The sequence below is a fragment of the Lissotriton helveticus genome, chromosome 9 (genome assembly GCF_964261635.1).
Source record: "Lissotriton helveticus chromosome 9, aLisHel1.1, whole genome shotgun sequence".
Taxonomy (NCBI): domain Eukaryota; kingdom Metazoa; phylum Chordata; class Amphibia; order Caudata; family Salamandridae; genus Lissotriton; species Lissotriton helveticus.
In genome coordinates, this window is record NC_136070.1 from 346,711,615 (window position 1) to 346,732,887 (window position 21,273).

The 21,273-nt window shown below is 48.7% G+C and overlaps 1 protein-coding gene across 1 annotated transcript in view; it reads left to right on the forward strand.

The window, feature by feature from the left end:
• The window catches only part of GOLGA5 (golgin A5), a 154,100-nt gene that overhangs the window by 124,230 nt on the left and 8,597 nt on the right, over positions 1-21,273 (forward strand). Inside the window, exon 11 of the mRNA XM_078662294.1 lies at positions 9,715-9,778. Within this exon, the coding sequence (XP_078518420.1) occupies positions 9,715-9,778 (64 nt within the window). The remainder of the gene's footprint in view (positions 1-9,714; positions 9,779-21,273) is intronic.

Here is a 21,273-nt window from a genome sequence, read left to right on the forward strand (position 1 = left end):
TAGTTTAGTGCACCAGTGGTCAGTGTCTTGCATGGCTCTGCGCTTCTTGTGTGAAATGTCTTCTAAAGAACTGATGTCAGCTCGCGAGGGCGGCGTCTAAGTAGATACTGCAACGTCATTACGGCAACCACGACGCCAACGACAAAAGCGGAATCGACTGACGCCACCTATCGAAACGCAGGGTACTGCTGATTAAAAAGTTCTCCCGATCTAATCTGCCGCTTGGGGGTAATTCTCAGGTAATGAATCTATAACTAATCTATGTTTCTTACAGATATATCGTTACCGAAGGTAAGTGACTTGTTCTTTACTACTTTTATGTTGGATTGTTGTTGTTTTGGCCTTGTTGAGTTTAGCTAAAGATACTTAATTTTTTGAACTGGTGTGGTGTACATTTGAGGTGTTATCATTATATGTATGTTTGGAATACAAATACTTTACACTTTCTGTTAGACGGGGACCCTGAGGGTCGGCCGGATACTGGGGGAGAGATCCCCGAGTGGGACCGTCTCCGGCGATCGTACAGACGAGTTACCTCCCGCCCCACAAACAGGCACCACACCAAGTCGAGTTCAATGCTTTATGTAAGGTTCTTAAGGCAAGGATATCAGCGATACAGGATATCTCGGACCCGGGGGTCCTCTCACTTCTAGTCTCTGTAGGGAAAAGGGGGTAGCGGGACAGTCTTGGTACCGGATCGGTACAGGTGGTGTTACGAGGCGAGCTCACAATCCTCGAGCTGGAGTGTCTGTGGATCGGGCCGCGGCGGCGCCAGCAGGCCAAGATGATAGTCTCACAAAGCAGAGGGCCGCGGCAGCGCCAGCAGGCCAAGTCGATGGATTCACGAGGCAGAGGGCCGCGGCAGCGCCAGCAGGCCACGACGATGGTTTCACGAGGCAGAGGGCCGCGGCAGCGCCAGCAGGCCAAGACGATGGTTTCACGAGGCAGAGGGCCGCGGCAGCGCCAGCAGGCCAAGACGATGGTTTCACGAGGCAGAGGGCCGCGGCAGCGCCAGCAGGCCACGACGATGGTTTCACGAGGCAGAGGGCCGCGGCAGCGCCAGCAGGCCAAGACGATGGTTTCACGAGGCAGAGGGCCGCGGCAGCGCCAGCAGGCCAAGACGATGGTTTCACGAGGCAGAGGGCCGCGGCAGCGCCAGCAGGCCAAGACGATGGTTTCACGAGGCAGAGGGCCGCGGCAGCGCCAGCAGGCCAGTTACGGATGAGTTCTTCTTGGGTCTCTCGAATCCAGGATACAACTGCCTCCCTGTCCTGGGGCTGCCTCAGTTATAGGTCTGGCACTCTTTGATGTCCGGACCCTCGCTCTTGGAGGTCGGGAGGTCTGGGATGAGGGAGTCCAGACACCCAGCAGGGGGGTGGAGCCAGCGCCCGAGGAGGCTGGGGGTGCTCGGCACCTGGCGGGGGAGAGCCATCGACACTTCGTACTCCCATTGACCTGCCAAGTAGGCCGTTCACCTCCTGGGTGGAGGGTGGTGCCGGGATGTCGGGGCCTGGCCAGGCCCAGGGTTGGGGTTGGGCTGAGGCCGCACGGCCGCGTGGTGCCGTGTCCAAGATGGCGGCTGGGCCGGGCAATGGTGCTGACGGTGGCCCGGGCCCTGTCCTGCGGGGAGGGAGCGAGCCCTTCATGTGGCCTGTCCAACATGCGTCCCCCCCAGCTGAAGGCGGGGAGAGTCACCCATCTTCTTGGGGACTTTCCTCGTCGAGGCGGAAAAAGCGGGACAGGCCATCCGCGTTGGCGTGGTCTTGGCCGGGTCGATGTTCCACAGTGAAGTCCATCCCCTGCAGGGAGATGGACCAACGTAGCAGCTTCGGGTTCTCCCCCCGCATTTGCATCAGCCATTGCAGGGGTCGGTGGTCTGTTTGCACCCGGAAGTGGGTGCCGAAGAGGTAGGGCCGGAGCTTCTTGAGTGCCCAGACTACGGCGAAGGCCTCTCTCTCAATGGTGCTCCAGCGCTGTTCTCGGGGCAAGAGGCGTCGGCTGATGAAGACCACCGGATGGTCGACCCCTTCGGCGTTGAGTTGGGAGAGGACGGCCCCCACACCATGATCGGAGGCGTCCGTCTGCACAATGAACTCCCGGCTGTAGTCGGGAGCCTGGAGCACGGGGGCCGTGCACATGGCGGTCTTTAGCTTTTCGAAGGCCGATTGGCAGGCCGGGGTCCAGTTGACGGTTTTGGGGCTCTTTTTGGAGGTGAGCTCTGTGAGGGGCCCCACGATGCTGCCATAGTCCTTCACGAACCGCCGGTAGTATCCGGTGAGCCCCAGGAAGGCTCGGACCTCCGTTTGGATCGTAGGGGGTTGCCAGGCCTGGATGGCAGCGATCTTGAGTTGGAGAGGGGCCACCAGCCCGCTTCCCACTTGGTGTCCTAGGTAGGTCACGGACCCTTGGCCAACCTGGCACTTGCTGGCTTTGATGGTGAGCCCGGCTTGCTGGAGGGCGTGTAGAACCTCCCGCAGGTGGCGGAGGTGGTCGGTCCACTGGTGGCTGTACACAGCAATGTCGTCCAGGTAGGCGGCGCTGAAGTCTTCCAGGCCCGCCAGTACCTGGTTTACCAGCCGCTGGAACGTTGCCGGGGCGTTTTTCATGCCGAAGGGCATGACTTTAAAGTGGTAGTGCCCGTCTGGGGTAGAGAAGGCGGATCGTTCTTGGGCCCTAGGGGTGAGGCCGATCTGCCAGTAGCCCGCTGTTAGGTCGAAGATGCTCAGGTAGCGGGCGGCCCCCATCCGGTCAATTAGCTCGTCTGCCCGGGGGATGGGATGAGCGTCGGTCCGGGTAACTGCATTCAGCCCCCGATAGTCCACGCAGAACCGGAGCTCAGGGGCAACGCCCGGGGCAGCTGCCTTGGGAACCAGGACGACTGGGCTCGCCCAGGGACTGTCTGAGGGTTCGATCACTCCTAGGGTCAGCATTTTGGACACCTCGGTCTGGATGCAGGCTCGTACCCGGTCTGGTACGCGGTACGCTCGGTGTCGAATAGGAGGGCTGTCCCCGGTGTCCACATCGTGGAGGCACCAGGGGGTGACTCCGGGGGTGAGGGAGAACAGGGAGGCGAACTGCCTCAGGAGCGTTTGGCAGTCTTGGCGTTGCTCCGGGGACAGGGCCTCGGAGAGCTGGACCCCTTCCACTGAGCCATCCTGCTCGAGGGCCCTCAGTAAGTCCGGAAGGGGTTCGGAGTCTTCTTCTGTCCCAGTATCGGTAGCCATCAGGAGGCTGAGTTCGGATCGCACAAAATGGGGTTTGAGCCTGTTGGCATGGAGGACCCGTAGGGGGTTCCGGGCAGTCTCCATGTCGATTAAATAGGTGACGGGCCCCTTGCGTTCGATTACCTTGAAGGGCCCGGACCATCTGTCTTGGAGTGCACAGGGCTCAACCGGGGACATCACCCAGACCTGTTGTCCAGGTTCGAACTCAATGGAGGACGTGTGCTGATCGTACCACCTCTTCATGTCCTCCTGACTGGCCTCGAGGTTGGCTTTGGCGGCGTCTCGGAACCGCCGGGTCTGGTTGCGGAGAGCCAGGAGATACCTGTAGATGTCCGGGGGAGTTTTCTGGGGAGGCTGCTCCCAACCTTCCTTGACTAGGCTGAGGGGGCCCCGGACGGGGTGCCCGTACAGGAGTTCAAATGGGCTGAAGCCGAGGGACTTCTGCGGGACCTCCCGATAGGCAAACAGGAGGCATGGAAGTAGCACGTCCCACTGGCGTCGAAGGGGTTCTTCTAGACCCCTAATCATCCCCTTGAGGGTGCGGTTGAATCTCTCGACCAGTCCGTTTCCTTGCGGGTGATAGGGGGTCGTGAACTTGTAGGTGACCCCGCATTGCTGCCAGAGGGACTTCATATATCTGGAGATAAAGTTCGTGCCCCTGTCACTGACGACCTCCCGGGGGAACCCCACCCGGGAGAAGATCCCCATCAGGGCCCGGCCCACCACGGGGGCCGTCACAGTCCGAAGAGGGATGGCCTCGGGATAGCGGGTGGCGTGGTCTACAAGGACCAGGATGAACCGATGTCCTTGGGCTGTTCGCGGGTCGAGGGGCCCCACAATGTCTATTCCCACTCGTTCAAACGGGGTGGTGACGACAGGAAAGGGTTGTAACGGTGCTTTGATTTTTCGGCCACTTTTTCCGCTGGCCTGGCAGGTGGGGCAGGCCTTGCAGTGGTTGGTGACATCCTTCCGCATGTGGGGCCAGAAAAAATGGGTCACCAGGCGGTCGTAGGTTTTATCCTGCCCCAGGTGTCCGGCAAGGGGGACATCGTGGGCTAAGTTCAGGAGGAAGTCTCGGAAGCGAAGGGGCACCACCAGCACCCGACCGGCCCCTAGTTCTGCAACTTTCTGCTCGCTGTAGAGCAGGTCTTGGTCCCAGTAGATCCAGTGGGCCCCCGAGGTATCCCCGGTGCTCTGGGCCAGGGCTTGCTGCCGGAGTCCTTCGAGAGAGGGACAAGTTTTCTGTTCGGCCCGGAATTGTTCCTGCGTGGGGCCTCCCTCCTGCCGCCAGTGTGCCAGGTCAGGGACGTCCCGAAGCTGGTCGGATCCTTCTTCGGTTTGGGTCAATGGACTGGCTTCTGGGGCGGCCTCCTCTGGGATGAGCGCGGGAGGAGGTTCTGGCCACTCGGGCTCTTCCGGGCTGGGGACCGCGCGGGCGGTCATGGACCGGGTCGTGACGCAGACCCATTCGGGGAGGCCAAGCATCCCCAGGTGCTCCCTCCGCTCGACAGCTGCCCAGGGAGAGCTTTCAAGATCGTTACCTAGGAGGCAGTCCACGGGGGCATCATCGCGGACAGTTACTTTTAACATCCCTGTTACTCCCCCCCACTCGAAGGGGACGCAGGCCATGTGGCATAGGCTTTCAGAGTTGTCGGCTGATCGGACAGGGCAAAGAATGTTCGGCAAGATTTGGTCTGGAGTGACGAGGTGGCGTCGGACCGCCGTTACACTGGCCCCGGTGTCGCGGAGGGCTTCCGCCCGGCGGCCATTAATGTTGACCCATTGACCGTACTTCTGTGTGTTGGCGGGAAGGGGGGCCCGCGGAATCATGTCTCTCTCCCCTAAGCAGACCAGTGCCATGGCGGCGGGTGCCCATTCAGAGGGATCGGCCTCGTACTCTTCTTGGTCCTCCGGGATTAGTTCTTCCCCTAGGGCCGCCGCCGCAACTTGGCGGGGGGTAGTGTTCGGATTCTTTGGGCAGTTGGGATCACTGGCGTAGTGGCCGGGTCGCTGGCACCTGTGGCACGTAATGTTGGCCCGGAAACCGGCCCGGACGGCAGGGCTTCCTCGGCCAACCGGGGTCGAGGGGTTTCTGGGGGGTGACGAGGGGCCGGGGTCTCTCCCCCGACCCTGACTTCCTCCTCCCCCTCGGGGGCGATACGATCTGGATAATTCGCTGGGTGCGTTCCGGCCAACTCGGGTGCTTTCCCACCGGTCGGCTTCGACGGCGAGTTGTCGAGGGTCGGTTAGCTTACTGTCCAGGAGGTGTTGCCGGAGCTCCACGAAGCAGTTGTTCGACAGGTGTTCCCATACGATAAGGTCAAAGAGTTGTTCGTAGGTGGTTACCTTGTTGCCCTTGATCCACCCCTCGAAGGCTTGGCTAAAAAAGTTCACGTACTCCACCCAAGTTGTACCCGGAATCCGTTTGCAGTCGCGGAACCGTTGGCGGTACATCTCAGGTGTGAGCCCGTATCGAGTGAGGAGGGCGGCCTTCATGTGGTCGTAGGAGGTCATCAGCTGGTCCGGGAGTTGCAGCAGGGCGTCCCGCCCTTCGTTGACAAACCTCCCCCATAATCCGGCTCCCCAATCGCTTCGGGGAATCCGGTGGGAGGTCATTGCCACCTCATAGGCTTTAAACCACTGCTGTATATCATCGTTCTTGTGGTATTCCCGGATGACATCTTTGGGGATGTGAACCTTGGGTTCGGTCGAGGCAGACGGGGTCGGTCGTTCGGGGAGCCCGAGGTCTTTATCCTGTTTCTGGATCTCCAGTGCTTTGAGATTGCGCTCATGTTCGTACTCTAGTTTCTTTTCCTCTAGCTCCCTCTGTCTTTGCTTGTCTTCTCGCTCTTCCCTGAGCCGTAAGTGTTCCAGGGTTATTTTTTGTTCTGCCAGCTTGAGTTCTCCATCCAAGCGAAGTCGGGCTAATTCTAATTCGTGGAGTCTGGTTTTTTCTCTTTCTCGGATCTCTTCCAGGGAGAGACCCGCTCTTTCTTTAGTTGGTGCGGGGCTCGTTTCGGTTGTTTGTGTTCGGGGTACGGCCGTACCCGTTTCCGCCCAGGCTTCTAGGGCTCGTTTGAAGTCTTCCTTCGTACTCAGACCCGTGGTTGGGAGACCAAGTTCCATGCAATATTGCTTCAGTTCTCGGTGGTTGTAGTCTTCCAATTTTTCCATCTGGAATTTCTCCGTTGTTCCGCTCTCTGTTGTCATGGTGGTCGTGTGTCGTGGGTCGGGTGACTTTCTGTACGATTATGCGTAGGTTCGGATCCCGTCGCTGGCCACCAATGTTAGACGGGGACCCTGAGGGTCGGCCGGATACTGGGGGAGAGATCCCCGAGTGGGACCGTCTCCGGCGATCGTACAGACGAGTTACCTCCCGCCCCACAAACAGGCACCACACCAAGTCGAGTTCAATGCTTTATGTAAGGTTCTTAAGGCAAGGATATCAGCGATACAGGATATCTCGGACCCGGGGGTCCTCTCACTTCTAGTCTCTGTAGGGAAAAGGGGGTAGCGGGACAGTCTTGGTACCGGATCGGTACAGGTGGTGTTACGAGGCGAGCTCACAATCCTCGAGCTGGAGTGTCTGTGGATCGGGCCGCGGCGGCGCCAGCAGGCCAAGATGATAGTCTCACAAAGCAGAGGGCCGCGGCAGCGCCAGCAGGCCAAGTCGATGGATTCACGAGGCAGAGGGCCGCGGCAGCGCCAGCAGGCCACGACGATGGTTTCACGAGGCAGAGGGCCGCGGCAGCGCCAGCAGGCCAAGACGATGGTTTCACGAGGCAGAGGGCCGCGGCAGCGCCAGCAGGCCAAGACGATGGTTTCACGAGGCAGAGGGCCGCGGCAGCGCCAGCAGGCCACGACGATGGTTTCACGAGGCAGAGGGCCGCGGCAGCGCCAGCAGGCCAAGACGATGGTTTCACGAGGCAGAGGGCCGCGGCAGCGCCAGCAGGCCAGTTACGGATGAGTTCTTCTTGGGTCTCTCGAATCCAGGATACAACTGCCTCCCTGTCCTGGGGCTGCCTCAGTTATAGGTCTGGCACTCTTTGATGTCCGGACCCTCGCTCTTGGAGGTCGGGAGGTCTGGGATGAGGGAGTCCAGACACCCAGCAGGGGGGTGGAGCCAGCGCCCGAGGAGGCTGGGGGTGCTCGGCACCTGGCGGGGGAGAGCCATCGACACTTCGTACTCCCATTGACCTGCCAAGTAGGCCGTTCACCTCCTGGGTGGAGGGTGGTGCCGGGATGTCGGGGCCTGGCCAGGCCCAGGGTTGGGGTTGGGCTGAGGCCGCACGGCCGCGTGGTGCCGTGTCCAAGATGGCGGCTGGGCCGGGCAATGGTGCTGACGGTGGCCCGGGCCCTGTCCTGCGGGGAGGGAGCGAGCCCTTCATGTGGCCTGTCCAACACTTTCCCTTTGGGCTAAGCCTGTCTGCTAGTGCCAAGCTACCAAGTGGGTGAGTCGGGGTTATCTAAAGTTACCCTGACTAGACACAAGGGTCCCTTCTCGGACGAAGGTACCTACCTCTGCCAACCAGAGTCCCCCATTTCTAACTCACCACCAAGAAAGTGAGCTGTTTAAGGAACCTCTGCTCTTACTCTATGTATGTGTTGATTTTGTTTCCTCGTATTTGCTAAACGGTGTGCCTTTACTCTGCATGGATTCTGCAGGATTAGATGTTGGTGGTATTCTCCGTGTTGTGAAAAAGAGTTGTGTACAAGTCATGCTGTCTAAGCTGGGACATAGGGAATAACATGTTTTTTCCTGGGAAGAAATCCATTGGTTTTGTTCCATTGCCTTCAATAGGTCTGTTCAGACGAGTTCCCCTTCTTATACCTCACTGACTCCTAATGAGGCAACTCTGCTCAAAAATCATTACCCCATTAGTTAAGCCATTTCTTATTTTTATTTTATTTTTTTAGAGTAGACCACTCCGGACACTTCTTTTTCTGCTTTGATCACACACCTGGTTTATAGCAAACACCTAGAATAGTGTACCCATAGGCTTATAATGAGCCCCTCCCTGCAGGATTCGGAGGCGTGCTCCTTTCACTCACTCAGTTTACTCATTAGCTGCATTATTATTTGCAAAGGAAACATGGAAAAACTACAGGTACAAACAATAAAGTTTCTAACTTACATGGTCTGTGATAACCATGAAGATTATAAGGTACTGATCGTGCCAAAAGAGGTGTAGTGCAAAATCGGCATACAACTGCTCAATATAAGCAAAAGTGTGCAAATAAAAAAACAGACAGTGGAGAGGATACACCATTTAACTACTAAGAAATATCACTATGCTGAATGTAATCAAGATTCTAGTATGTTTTGTTACAATCCCAAAATTGTATTTTTCTTACCTGGGCCAGGCTTTGAAATTCCCAACTGCATTCTATTCTCTGCCTTTGGTAACAAGTAGAATTTGTTTGAATCAGTGTGAATAGAAAACCTTGTGCTCGTATAGCAAGGATTAAGCGACATAAGAAATATTAGCACTGCAAAGAACTATATTAATGAGATTTGTGGGGGCATCCTAAATTTAATATGCTTGATGTTGGTTTTTATTCCTGACTAAATTCTGATCGATCTAAATTAAACCATAAGTGTATAATCGTTGAAATGTTTTGGGTACTCTGTCTGACTCAAAGTGACTGGAAGCTAAACTTAAGTGGCAAAGCTGAGTTTTTGTCTTGGTGATTCTTCACACAGTCTGCCTATACCCTCTATGATGGTTTAAGATATTCATAGAAGTTGCAAAAAAAGGATATTGTGTCATCTGAGTAGCTTGATTTCATTCTCAAATCCCAGAACACTGCTTTTAAGTGAAAGAGTCCTGTTTCGGGCAGTGGACTTGGATCTACCTCATCTGTTCCAGTTTTAAGAACTCTTCGTCAAATACCTTTGGCCTATCCAGCTACGTGAACTGTGTCTTTCCTGCAAAGTCTCCAGCTATGCCTATGAGAGCATGCCTTCATTCGTGGAAGCCACAGGGTTAAAATACATTTCTTTCGATAAAGGCCATGTGTGTTCATACACTATTGTATAATATCTTTGTATTGATGAAACTTGATTCTAAAGCAGCCGTGGTTGACCATGCTCCATTCATATGCCTTAAAGTGTTTCATACTTGGCTTTATGAATTCAAAGAAATTGCCAGTTAACAATTCCAAAAATACATACAACGTAGAATTGTGAAAAGTGTAATTGATTTTGCAGAATTTACCTTAGATGAGCTATTTGCTCAATGCATACGTAGTTGCATGCTTCTAAATCATTGGAAACATTGACTCCTCTATGATAGACTATTCTCAATCATTCATCTATTTGAGCTGTATAATTGCACTCTGTGTATAAATAAGTAATGCATTATGCTCCATAGTACGTCACGTTGGCTCTGATAACAGAAGCAAACAGTGATTTATATATTGTTTTAAAAGCTCTCTAGATTGTCTTTTTTTCATGTATGTCTTATTAATATGTGTATTATTTTTGCAGTATCCGGCTTGGCATTTTCCTAAGGCGATATCCCATCGCAAGGCTCTTTGTAATTATATATATGGTAAGTTTGCTGTAGTTTGTAAACATTTACTGATCTCAGATTAGCTTATTTTTCATGCTGTAAAAAAGATTATGATTTAGTGTGGAAAGGAAAACAGTACTATTGATACCGTCTGCCAAATACACAGTAATTAGCCTCGTGTGTTATAAATACAAGACCAACCTTTTAGACATAGACCTCTACAATGGTGATTTAATTTACTGATACCAAAGATTCCATTTTCACATTTATCATCCAGCATTATTTCAGGAATGAATGCAATGGGAGACGGCCATTACAATGCGGCCATTACCATTCAATACCTGTACTACGCGGCAGTTACAGCGTACGTACCGTTACCACACATTACCTTTACCACAAAGGATTTTACAGCGAAAATGCCTTCACCACGCATGCCTTTTTAGGCTTTAGAGTGGGTTTGGGTTTGTGGGTGTCAATGGTAATTTTAGGGAGGGTTTGGGTTTTTGGGTGGCAAGGGTAGTTTTAGGTTTTAAGGTGGGTATGGGTTTTTGGGGGACAAGGGCATTTTTAGGGTTTAGGGTGTGTAGTTTTTTGGGAGGCAAGGACATTTTAGGGTTTAGGGTGGGTTTACGTTTTTGTGTGGCAAGGGAATTTTTTACGTTTAGTTTGGGTTTTTCCGTGGCAATGGACGTTTTAGCTTTTAGGATGGGTTTGGGAAATATTTTGGGATTCGGGTGGGTACGGGTATTTGTGGGGCAAACTAACGTTAAGGTTTAGGGTGCGTATGGGTTTTTGAGTGGCAAGTTTTTTTGTGTCTTTTCTTTAGGGTGGGTATGGGTTTTTCTGTGGCAAGGGTAATTTTAGGGTTTAGGGTGGGTATGGGTTTTTGGGTGGCAAGGGTAATTTTAGAGTTTAGGATGGGTATGGAATTTTGGGTGCCAAGGGAATTTTTAGGGTTTAGAGTGGGCATGGGTTTTTGGGTGGCAATGGAGCTTTTAGGGTGGGTGTGGGTTTTTCGGGTGGCAAGGAAATATTTTGGGTTTAGGGTGGGTGTGTGTTTTTAGGTGGATCACAAATTTTAGGGTGGGTATCGGTTTTTGGGTGGCACGTTTTTTTGGGGAGTGGGTACAGGTTTTTCTGTGGCAAGGGTAATTTTAGGTTTTAGGGTGGATATGGGTTTTTGGGTGGCAAGGGAATTTTTAGGGTTTAGGGTGGATATGGAGTTCTGGGTGGCAAAGATGGCTTTAGGGTTTAGGGTTTGGGTTTGGGGCTGTGGGTTTTTAAGGAGATATTTATAAATGTGAGTGTACTTGCTATATATCTATATATTTATATATTTATATATATATATATATATATATATATATATATATATATATATATATATATATATATATATATATATATATATGCACCTTCATATATAGTTGTGTGTGCGTTTGTGTGTGTGTATATACACACACAAAAATAGGGTTTGTAAATATTTGTACATTTTTTTTTTACCAACCATATACCTTTACCATTCAAGCTTTTAGCACTGAAATGTAAGTAGTTTACAGGAAAATATAAACCCTTTATATATACATATAAAAATGTATACTTAACTGCAAAATACTTAGATTTACCTGTAAAACCTTTATCATGCATATGCCTTAACTGTTCATGCTTTTACAACGAAATTCATTGTAAAGGCATGCGTGGTAACTGCAGAATCGTTGTAAATACCTGCGTTGTAAAGGTAATGCGTGATAACTGTACCTGCATTGTAACTGCTGCATTGTAAAAGCGTGCCTGGTAATGGCATACATTGTTCTGTCATACATTCAAATGCAATACGTGGTACTGATTGAACATTAGAATGCAGCCTGTATGTGGCTTTTTAGGGGGGGTTACTACAATGCAAGCTATTTCCACATTTCACTTTAGTATGTGTGTACATGCAATGTTTTTATTTTGGAAAAGTTTTTTTATAATGGTAGGTTTGTGCAGGGATTCCTATAGCTCTGCAACTTGAATCTCTGGAAGAAACTGCAAATAACCATAAAATATCTAATGATGTTTAAAAATTCTTTTTTGTGATATTTTGGAGTTTATGTGTAAAGAGTCTTTAAGGAAATTGCAAAGTAATTCCTGATGGATAGGTTTGGTCTGGTACATATGTTTAAATTTAAACATGGATATTTATTGGCATATTTCATACTTTCTATATACATCATGAACAAAAGTAGTGTGTGAGATTTTAACATGGAACAGCTGTTGTCGCTAATCAAAACATATTAGCCAGGAAATGATAGGAGGCTGTCTTGTGTGTATCAGTTACTCCTCCTTCTTTGTAAGTTAAAGTCAGGCATTCTTCATTGCCCATCGAATCCATTTCTGTCATGTGAATGTATGTCCCCGGTGAATCTGCGTTACACATTTTGTCTTAAGAGAAAGTATTGAACAGCCATACAAATTATGACTATATCTTGCAACACAACATTTGTTTATGCCTATATATTCTTCTTTAAAAATTCAGTGTTTATTGATGGTTTTGTTTAGGAGTTAAGTTGTTTAATCGTTTAATATTCCAATCCTATTAAGGCTTTAAAAATAATAAAACATTTTTGGGTCAAAGGTTTATTGTAAAATTAAAAAGTGTGTAATATTTTAAAAGGCATACTTTCACTTTACTAAGCACATAAAAGTGCAATATGAAATGGACATTCCGCTTTGTCCCTTACCACTTGCACAAAGTAAATGGTATGACTTCATGCATGGCATTGGAATTTTTTTTCACAGCTTAGAAAACATTTTTGGTTGAATGCAGTGGCCTTATGGATTTTCAGCTTCCTGTACCTTAGCCCTCTATTTTGCTGTCACGATTTAATATTATGTGCATAGTGTGTGGAGTCCACCAACTTTGTCAATAGGAATCTGCCTACAAATGTGTTCTTGTACTTCTCTGACAAGCCAAGGGTCATTGTTGATTCTAAAATATGAAAATTCTCAATAAAGATATTGAAAATGAATTATCTAGAAAGGTGAGATAACAAACTCACTTGGTTTATGTAACTTACACAATAATAGCTTGAAGGAAATAGTCTTTGGCCCAGCCCTAGTAATAATTTAATAGACTCAGATAAACAGTCTACCCTTATCTGTTCACTGCCTGTGACTTCCACAGGACAAAGATCTACAAGAGGATTATCTCCAGAAACGTGGAATGCTACATTTTGGACACTAATTGCTTTCATTTATATACTGAAACTGGTTGCTTTCCCCTGTAAACTTAACTCTAGTTGTGGAGTTATGGTCCCCCCCAAAATCTTAGTAAGAGCTGTTGATATGTGGAGCCCTCTAATGTAGGGCTCGATCGACGCAATAATCATACACACTGAATCCCTAATGGGTTCTCCAGGGATGTGGTCTTCCTGTTATTCCACAGTACGGTTGACGCTCCATAGATTTTGTGCAAAGGCCCTCCATAACAAAACAAAAACATTGTCTTAGGGAGAAAAGGATCCTTACGGGACACCTTTAACTTGGACTGATCCCTAAAACTTCCTTACATATGTCCATGTCCAACCTTTCCCCAGATAAGCTTAAATATGAATTATCAGCCAGTGCTGATCCCGAAATCTGATTGAACCAGCGAAGCAAGGCAAGTTTTGGTTTTAGATCTTCTATTATCTTTTGTTTTATTGTCTTAAGTGGATGTTAATTCGTCTTTGTAATTTCAAAATGTTGTGGTTTTGTACTTGAGCCTTTTTATTTCTGATTAAGTCAAACCTGCAGCCTTTGATGGCAGCTTGGAAGCTATCCAGATTTTCCTGCATCAAATTTAGAAGTGTGCAAAGGGCATCACAGGTGGACCAGAACAAGAGCTATCCCCTAAACGTCAGCATTCCCGGCTGCTAATTTGCATATATCTTATAATTGAAAGTGTCACATTTCATTTCCACAATTATTTTACTCCAGCAACCACTTTGTCACATAGTATGCTTTACTACTAATTTGTACACCGCCTTCTCTATCGCTTCAAACATAAACTGAAGTAGTGGAGGAGTATGCCATCTTGAACAGATTTCACGACCACAATGGCCTCAACAACTAACCTGGCTCCCTCTGCTTTTGACAAGCATTATGTAAAAGCCATCTCTTCTGTAGGTGCCCATACCATTGCTATTTAACCCACACTTGGATGTATTGTCTCCTTCTTGGATGACCTGGATACCAGCATTCATTCTCTATAACCCCTCACACCTCTCATCATTCTTGGCGATCTGTCTTGATCCAAAAAATCATCCCATTTCAAGCAGTTCCTCTCAAATAACGAACTTGCTACTCTAGCTCCGTTTATTCACATTATAAACCACTAATCTAATTCTCATGCCAAAAGTCCTACCCATTCAGCAATCCCTATGACTGCACTATTTTACACACATCTGCCACTATCCCTGCCTCACTGCTATCTTCAAACAAGCATTGGAAATGCAATAGGTCTCGCATTAGAAAAGTTGGAGTTATTGGTCTTGTAAATGACATATTTTATTTATTTGTTGGTTTTTAAGATTGCTAAATTGATGGCTTTGTCATTTACAATGCCAATAGTTATAACTTTCGCGAATGTGACACCTATAGCATTTGGAATGCAACATGTTTTGTATTTACGTGACTTAGATGGCAGCTCTGGTCGTTAGGCCACATCTCTAGAGAGCAGGAGAGTGCAGCAGGGGAGAGAAGCACAGCAATGCAATAGGTCTCGCATTAGGAAAGTTTGAGCTATTGGTATTGTAAAGGACATATTTTTTATTTATGTGCTTGTTTTGAAAATAGCGATATTAATAGCTTTGTTATTTACAATGCCAATAGTTTTATCTTTCGCAAATGTGACACCTATTGTAACACAATATGTGTTGTGAGGGTGAGTGAGGGTGAGGGTGAGGGGTTGAGGGTGAGGGGTTGAGGGAGGGTGAGGGGTTGAGGGTGAGGGGGTGAGGGTGAGTGAGGGTGAGGGGTTGAGGGTGAGGGGTTGAGGGTGAGTGAGGGTGAGGGTGAGGGGTTGAGGGTGAGTGAGGGTGAGGGGTTGAGGGTGGGTGAGGGTGAAGGGTTGAGGGTGAGGGTGAGTGAGGGTGAGGGGGTGAGGGGTTGAGGGTGAGTGATGGTGAGGGGTGAGTGAGGGTGAGGGGTTGAGGGTGGGTGAGGGTGAGTGAGGGTGAGGGTGAGTGAGGGTGAGGGTGAGTGAGGGTGGGTGAGGGTGAGTGAGGGTGAGTGAGGGTGAGTGAGGGGTTGAGGGTGAGTGAGGGTGGGTGAGGGTGAGGGTGAGTGAGGGTGAGGGTGAGCGAGGGTGAGCGAGGGTGAGGGTGAGGGGTTGAGGGTGAGGGTGAGTGAGGGTGAGGGTGAGTGAGGGGTTGAGGGTGAGTGAGGGTGAGGGGTTGAGGGTGAGTGAGGGTGAGTGAGGGTGAGGGTGAGGGGTTGAGGGTGAGTGAAGGTGAGGGTGAGGGTGAGGGAGGGTGAGGGTGAGGGTGAGTGAGGGGGTGAGGGTGAGTGAGGTTGAGTGAGGGTGAGTGAGGGTGAGTGAGGGTGAGTGTGAGTGAGGGTGAGGGTGAGTGAGGGTGAGGGTGAATGAGGGTGAGGGTTGAGGGTGAGTGAGGGTGAGGGTGAGTGAGTGTGAGGGTGAGTGAGGGGTTGAGAGTGAGTGAGGGTGAGGGTGAGGGGTTGAGGGTGAGTGAGGGTGAGTGAAGGTGATGGTGAGGGTGAGCGAGGGTGAGGGTGAGGGTGAGCGAGGGTGAGGGTGAGTGAGGGTGAGGGTGAGTGAAGGTGAGGGTGAGGGTGAGCGAGGGTGAGGGTGAGTGTTAGGGGAGATGTATATGGGCATATAACGAGAAAGCGAAAGTGAAAGAACAGGTGATGTGGAGGACTCAGAGGTAATCAGAACGGAGCCGAACGCAGAGGAGATGGCTTCGAGCTCCAGTACAGGTAGAGAGAGGAATGACAAGGACACGAGGGCAGCTTGGGAAGGACTTCTGCTGATTACCTTCAAGTACCGTCTTCCACTGCCAAGTAAACTGCTCTCAGGACAGAAAGGGCAGAGGGGGAGCATGAAACAGAAGACAGGTATAGTGACTAAGCAAAGGGCAGGGCGACAAACAAGAATAATGATCATACGGATAGGGGTTCAAAGGCGGCAAGGATGAGGCTCATGAAATTACGCGTTGGCAATTTGGATAAATACATTAAATGATTACGTTAAACAGAGTAGGCTATAGCCAGAGAGAGGAGGCATGCAGGGAAAGAAGTTAAGGCAAGAGGGAATCCAGGCCAGACTCTCCTGCTCTGGATTCATAATAGAGTGTGAAGAGGGTTATTAGATGACGTGCAATATTAGGATGTAAAACTGTTAACAAAAAAAACCTTTAGAAATAAACATTTTTACGCAATAAAGTGCTATAGTAGTTTGATGCACTAAAATCACACTAACGCTGCTATGATTGGTTCCTGGCAGTGCTCTTTGCAACCAGACTGGAGATGCATATGAAGCGGTACTGATTCTCACAAGAATGAAAACTGGTCTAATGAACAGACTATATGTTTACAGACTCATCTATGAAACAGCAACTTTGTTACCCACAAAAACATAACTAAAACAGACAATAGGTCCAGGTCATTGTTGAGATTGCACACAACAACTTAAGACACCGAAGGGGAGACACACGGCTGGCAGGGGAGGGGGCGGAGCGGGGAGAGCGGCATGAGGGTGTGAAGCAGCCGGGGCCTTTGAAGTGAAGCTAAGCTTCACTTCAAAGGTGTGGGAGGAGTGTGGCTTTGGGAACAGATGGCGATTTGATGATGTGCACGCGCATTTTAGGTCAATGCGCTTGCGCATTGACCTAAAAGCGCACGGGCACAGCACCAAATCGCCACAGTTAGTTAAACTTTGTTTAAAGCCCTATAGTCTCGCTTCTCTCAATGCGCATGCGCATTGATAGGTCACGAGACCTAAAAATGTCATGATCACTACAGGAAACACTCTCCAATGCTAATGCGGTTTCCTTGTTTCTATACCAAATGCACAGCAACTTCAAGCCACTTCTTCACCGTACCTCCTTTGGCAAATTCAAAGATACACTAAGAATGGTATTCAGTTCCCAGTATCCTCTAGCTCCTCTATCCCAGTCACTGCCTAGCCCCAATTCTTCCACAGCACTGGATCAATGCCAACCTCCATTCTCTTTGACTAAAATGTGAGTGCTCCTTCGCAAATGGCAGAGAAATACCAATATAAAGCTTTTGGATGATTACAGATCAACCCTGATCGACTTTATAACAGTACTGAACACAGGTAAGTCTGCCTACTTTCTCTTCTTTACTTTAATATCTTAAACAACTTGCCCACACCATTAACTTCCTTCTCTTCCTACCTCTGTGCATACCTTATTCAGTCTCATCTCTTCTATATCAGACTTTATCTTGTACTTCTCTTCTAAAACTGCAATCCTCAAGTCTACTCTCTCTATCCTTTGAAGGGCATCACACCTGTCCTCCTTCTTTACCTTACAATACCTCTGCCAAGCTATGCATCTTGAAGCTCACTTCTTCAACTGCATTAATTATCTGCACTCAAAACTTCTAATTCATCTTGTACACTTTCTGACCCCTTCAGTCCCAACACTACATGACAGGATGGGACTACACCTTGTGTCCAACAGAGCTAGGACTGCCAACCACCCACACCAAGAATCTTGGGACCGTCATCAACAGCACACTCAACTTGACTGCCCAAGTCCACGACGTGACCACATCATCCTTCCATAACCCGAAGATGCTGAGGAAGATTTACAAATGACTTCCAATGAGCACCCGGAAAACTGTCAAGTAGCCCTTGTCACAAGCAAGCTGGATTACGGTAACACCCTCTATATGCAGGGATCTACAAAAACACATCAGATGGCTACATACCATTCAGAACTCAGGGGTCAGAATCCCTCTCAACTTCCCATGCTGCACTGACATCACACCACACTTGAAGGAGCTCCACTGGCTCCCCATACACAAAGGAGCACAGTTCACACTCCTCACTCATGCTTTAAAGGCACTACATAACACTTGTCCAGCATACTTCAGCAGTCACATCTACTTTCACACACCTTGCAGCTCGTCCGCACTCCTACTTGCACACATCCCAAGCATACGGAAAACCAAAACTGGCAGTTAAGCCTTCTCTAACATCTCTTCTAAAGCATGGAATGAGCCTCATCCTCACTTCTTGAATCCTGCTGAAACCAAAGACCTGGCTTTTCGAGAAGTCCCTCTAGGCCATGATTTTGTCTTCCCTCAACCTGCTCAGTGCCAGGCTATCCCCCCGGGTTATAGTGCAGACTACAAATCTAAGTAACATAACATTACACTATATTCCGAGTGCTCTATCATTTATATATTTCTTTTTTATTGGAGATGTTTATATAGGATGGACCTGCCCCTGTTGGACAGCAAAACACTGTACATAGTTAACAAGTTACGTATTCAAGATGTGAAAGACATACAAGTTGTTTACAGTAGAATGTTAGGTTATGCGCACATAAAGCAGAGTCGAAACATAAGGAAATGGGATACTGACTAGTAATATATGAAGATTGAAGAGTCTTGTCTTTATTGAAGTCTTTGTAGTCACTCCATCAGCTCAGCAACTATCCTCCCTTTAAAAGCAAACACTGAGGATGATGATAGGTCTCGCCTTTGCCAATGATTTTAGGAATATGTTACTGTATTGCATTGCATTGTACATTGCATATTTTACATAAATACCTTGATTTTGTGAACATTTATAAGCTATCTTTACTTAAGAACAATTTTGTATTGCAACCGGGATTGACTATACTAAGTATTGGCAAAGCCGATCATCATTGCTCCAAAAGGTTGAGCTATTGGGTTTTCCAATATTGGTATGGTACATGTGAGCTGTGGCACGTTTAGCTGCCTGTGTGAGTTCTGGTTGTGCGGGCGGTGGTCATAATTGGGCACGATTGAGAGCTCTGGAGCTTTGGCTGAAGACAGTGTAAGTCAGTAGACCATAACAGTGTTCAGATTGCATGCTCATCCAATTCCTATCGACTCTCAAGGGTGCAAATAGTGATAGTCACATATGTAACTTATCATTTGAAATTACCAATTATAATTCTGAACAACAAAATCACTGTTACTCATTTATATCAAACTGCTAACATTCACTCACAAAGCCAGTACTTATGCCTTGTTTCAGGTATTGTGTGATATGTATGGATGCAATAGCAGACATCTCACAAAGAGCTACCTAAATGTTGGTCAGACAGCATTCTGTGTAAAGCACAGGGTAGTAGTTCACGTGTTTTAAGTCAGGCGCTCAATAATTCCTGCCAGGCATCTTTTAGAAACTCCTGTCCCCACTTTTTTACTCTCGTTTAAAGCATTGTGTTCCACTATAGGTTTTTCCCTACACACAGCTAAAAGCAGCTTCATAGGTGAGGCCTAAAAATGTTGATGTTGTAAAACTATGGGCTCCATAGAGTTAAATCTGAAACCTGTGGAGCTGTAAGAAATGACCACATACCTCCTCTGAAACACTCACTCTGCAGTGTCTTTAAACTGCAGGAGGGAAGCTGATTTTGTGCATCAGAAGGGCAGTGATGCACCTCAGTGAAAGAAACTCAAAGGTGTCATCTCCAATATGGCATCCCTAGTAGTTAGTGAACCTGTTGGGGCTTTTAGTGCACTGTGGCCCTTTGTTCCCCGGCAAAGTTGATCCAAAGGTTGTGCAATTCATGTGCTTACTGGCGAAGCAGACCTGAAAAACCTCTGCTTCTCTTGGAGGGATCTGTCAGCCTTACAGGCAGTCAGTCAACAATAATACAGGTAATTATTGTTGAAACGGTCAATTGAATTAAACAGCACAAGCTAAAGCTTCACTTTTTTTTAACATTACACTGTCCCAAAGACACATTATACTTGTGCATGAACATACAGTAAGAAGTCCAAGTCTGGGTCATTTAAATCAACTTATTGCGCAAAGCATTGCGCTGGAACCGGTTTGGCGGATCCACCCCTGCAGAGGACCCTATATGTCAGTATACAAGTATGCCCGGGTTCTGTTGGGGTTACATGGACTTCTCCTGTGGTTGTAAAGTCAGCTTCTCTGGGAGTCAAGATTTTCTAGCTGTGCGGGAACACATGCGGGTTGGGGTGGGGAGCAGGATGTGGACAAAGTAAATCAGGTATCAAACAGGGGGAATAGGGGGGGACGATTTTTGAGTGGGGTCCAATGCACTCGTCCTAGGAAGATGCAACAAAAAGTATTGTACAGAGTTCCCCAATGGGAGCTAAAAAATTAGCTCAGCCTATCTTCTCTCTCACTCATTAAAAAGGTGGGGGTTAAGTGCATAGTGTAGACCCTTTTCAGAATGTAAGGATACCTCACACAGGCTAACGGCAGGACAACTACTGTTATCCCAGCCGATGACCGTCCAGCGTCATCATCGGTATCCTGCTCCTACGACAGGCTGGCGGTGCAATGCCCGTCGGGCAGCAAGGGAAGCTGCACTTTGGCGGAGATCTTCTATTCCGAGCCAACGGGTGTGTGGGTGTGAGGGGCCTATGAAAAGTGCAATAGTGAGCGTGGTGGTGTGTCTTAAAAAAAGTTAGTAGAGTCCTAATAGAGATTTTATTGGTCTGGCTCACTACTTTATTAAAAAAGATGAAGGGGTATTAAGGAGTGGTGAACAATGAGACCAAACCTTTATTCAACCCTTGTTGTGAAAACGGTCAACATGTTTCTCGCCCTAAGGGCGATTCATCAGGACCTTTGTGCTCATATAATTGCTAGTATCCTCCGGATTAAGAGGACACTGGTATACGACCTGTGTAGTGTCGTTCGGAAATGGTTCCTTGCGAGGGACCTCCTGGAAAAATGAAAAGAAGAACGCAAACAACAATGATGTCACAAGTAAGTATGGACCAGAGTACATCATATTTGTGCCTATATCCGGGGTGTCAGAGAATACGTGCCCCGTGGGTAGTGTTCTGTCTAGGTAGTGACAGGGTCGGGTAGTGCTGTGAGTGAGAGTGGTATAAAAATGCGCGTGAGTGGAGCGCACTGCATAGTGCTGCCATGCTGGATCGCTATAGCATGCATCTAAGTGGAGGCGCCATTTTCCCGCCTGTGCATTGTACAGGATGGTGGTGGCACATCCTTGTTTTGTCGAGCGGGGGGTGGCGCCAATATTAAAATATTATTCATACACTTATAGGCTAAGATTTGAGCCATAAATGGTGAAAAGCCGCACAGTAAAAACCATTAAAGGTGATTTGACACTCTGTTACAAGGTTAGTTCAACGCTAGCGGGAAGGTCGTGTATCCCGGCGAGGAAATATGTAAATAAATAAGTCGACATGCCATGCTCGACGAGTGCGCATAAGACAGCGCCAGTCTGCGAGTCCCTGTTCCACTTACCCGTTGGGATTCCTCTTTAAAGCCTCACGGGCTGTCCAGGTGGGGCCAGCAGCGAGTGAGGAATTCCTAC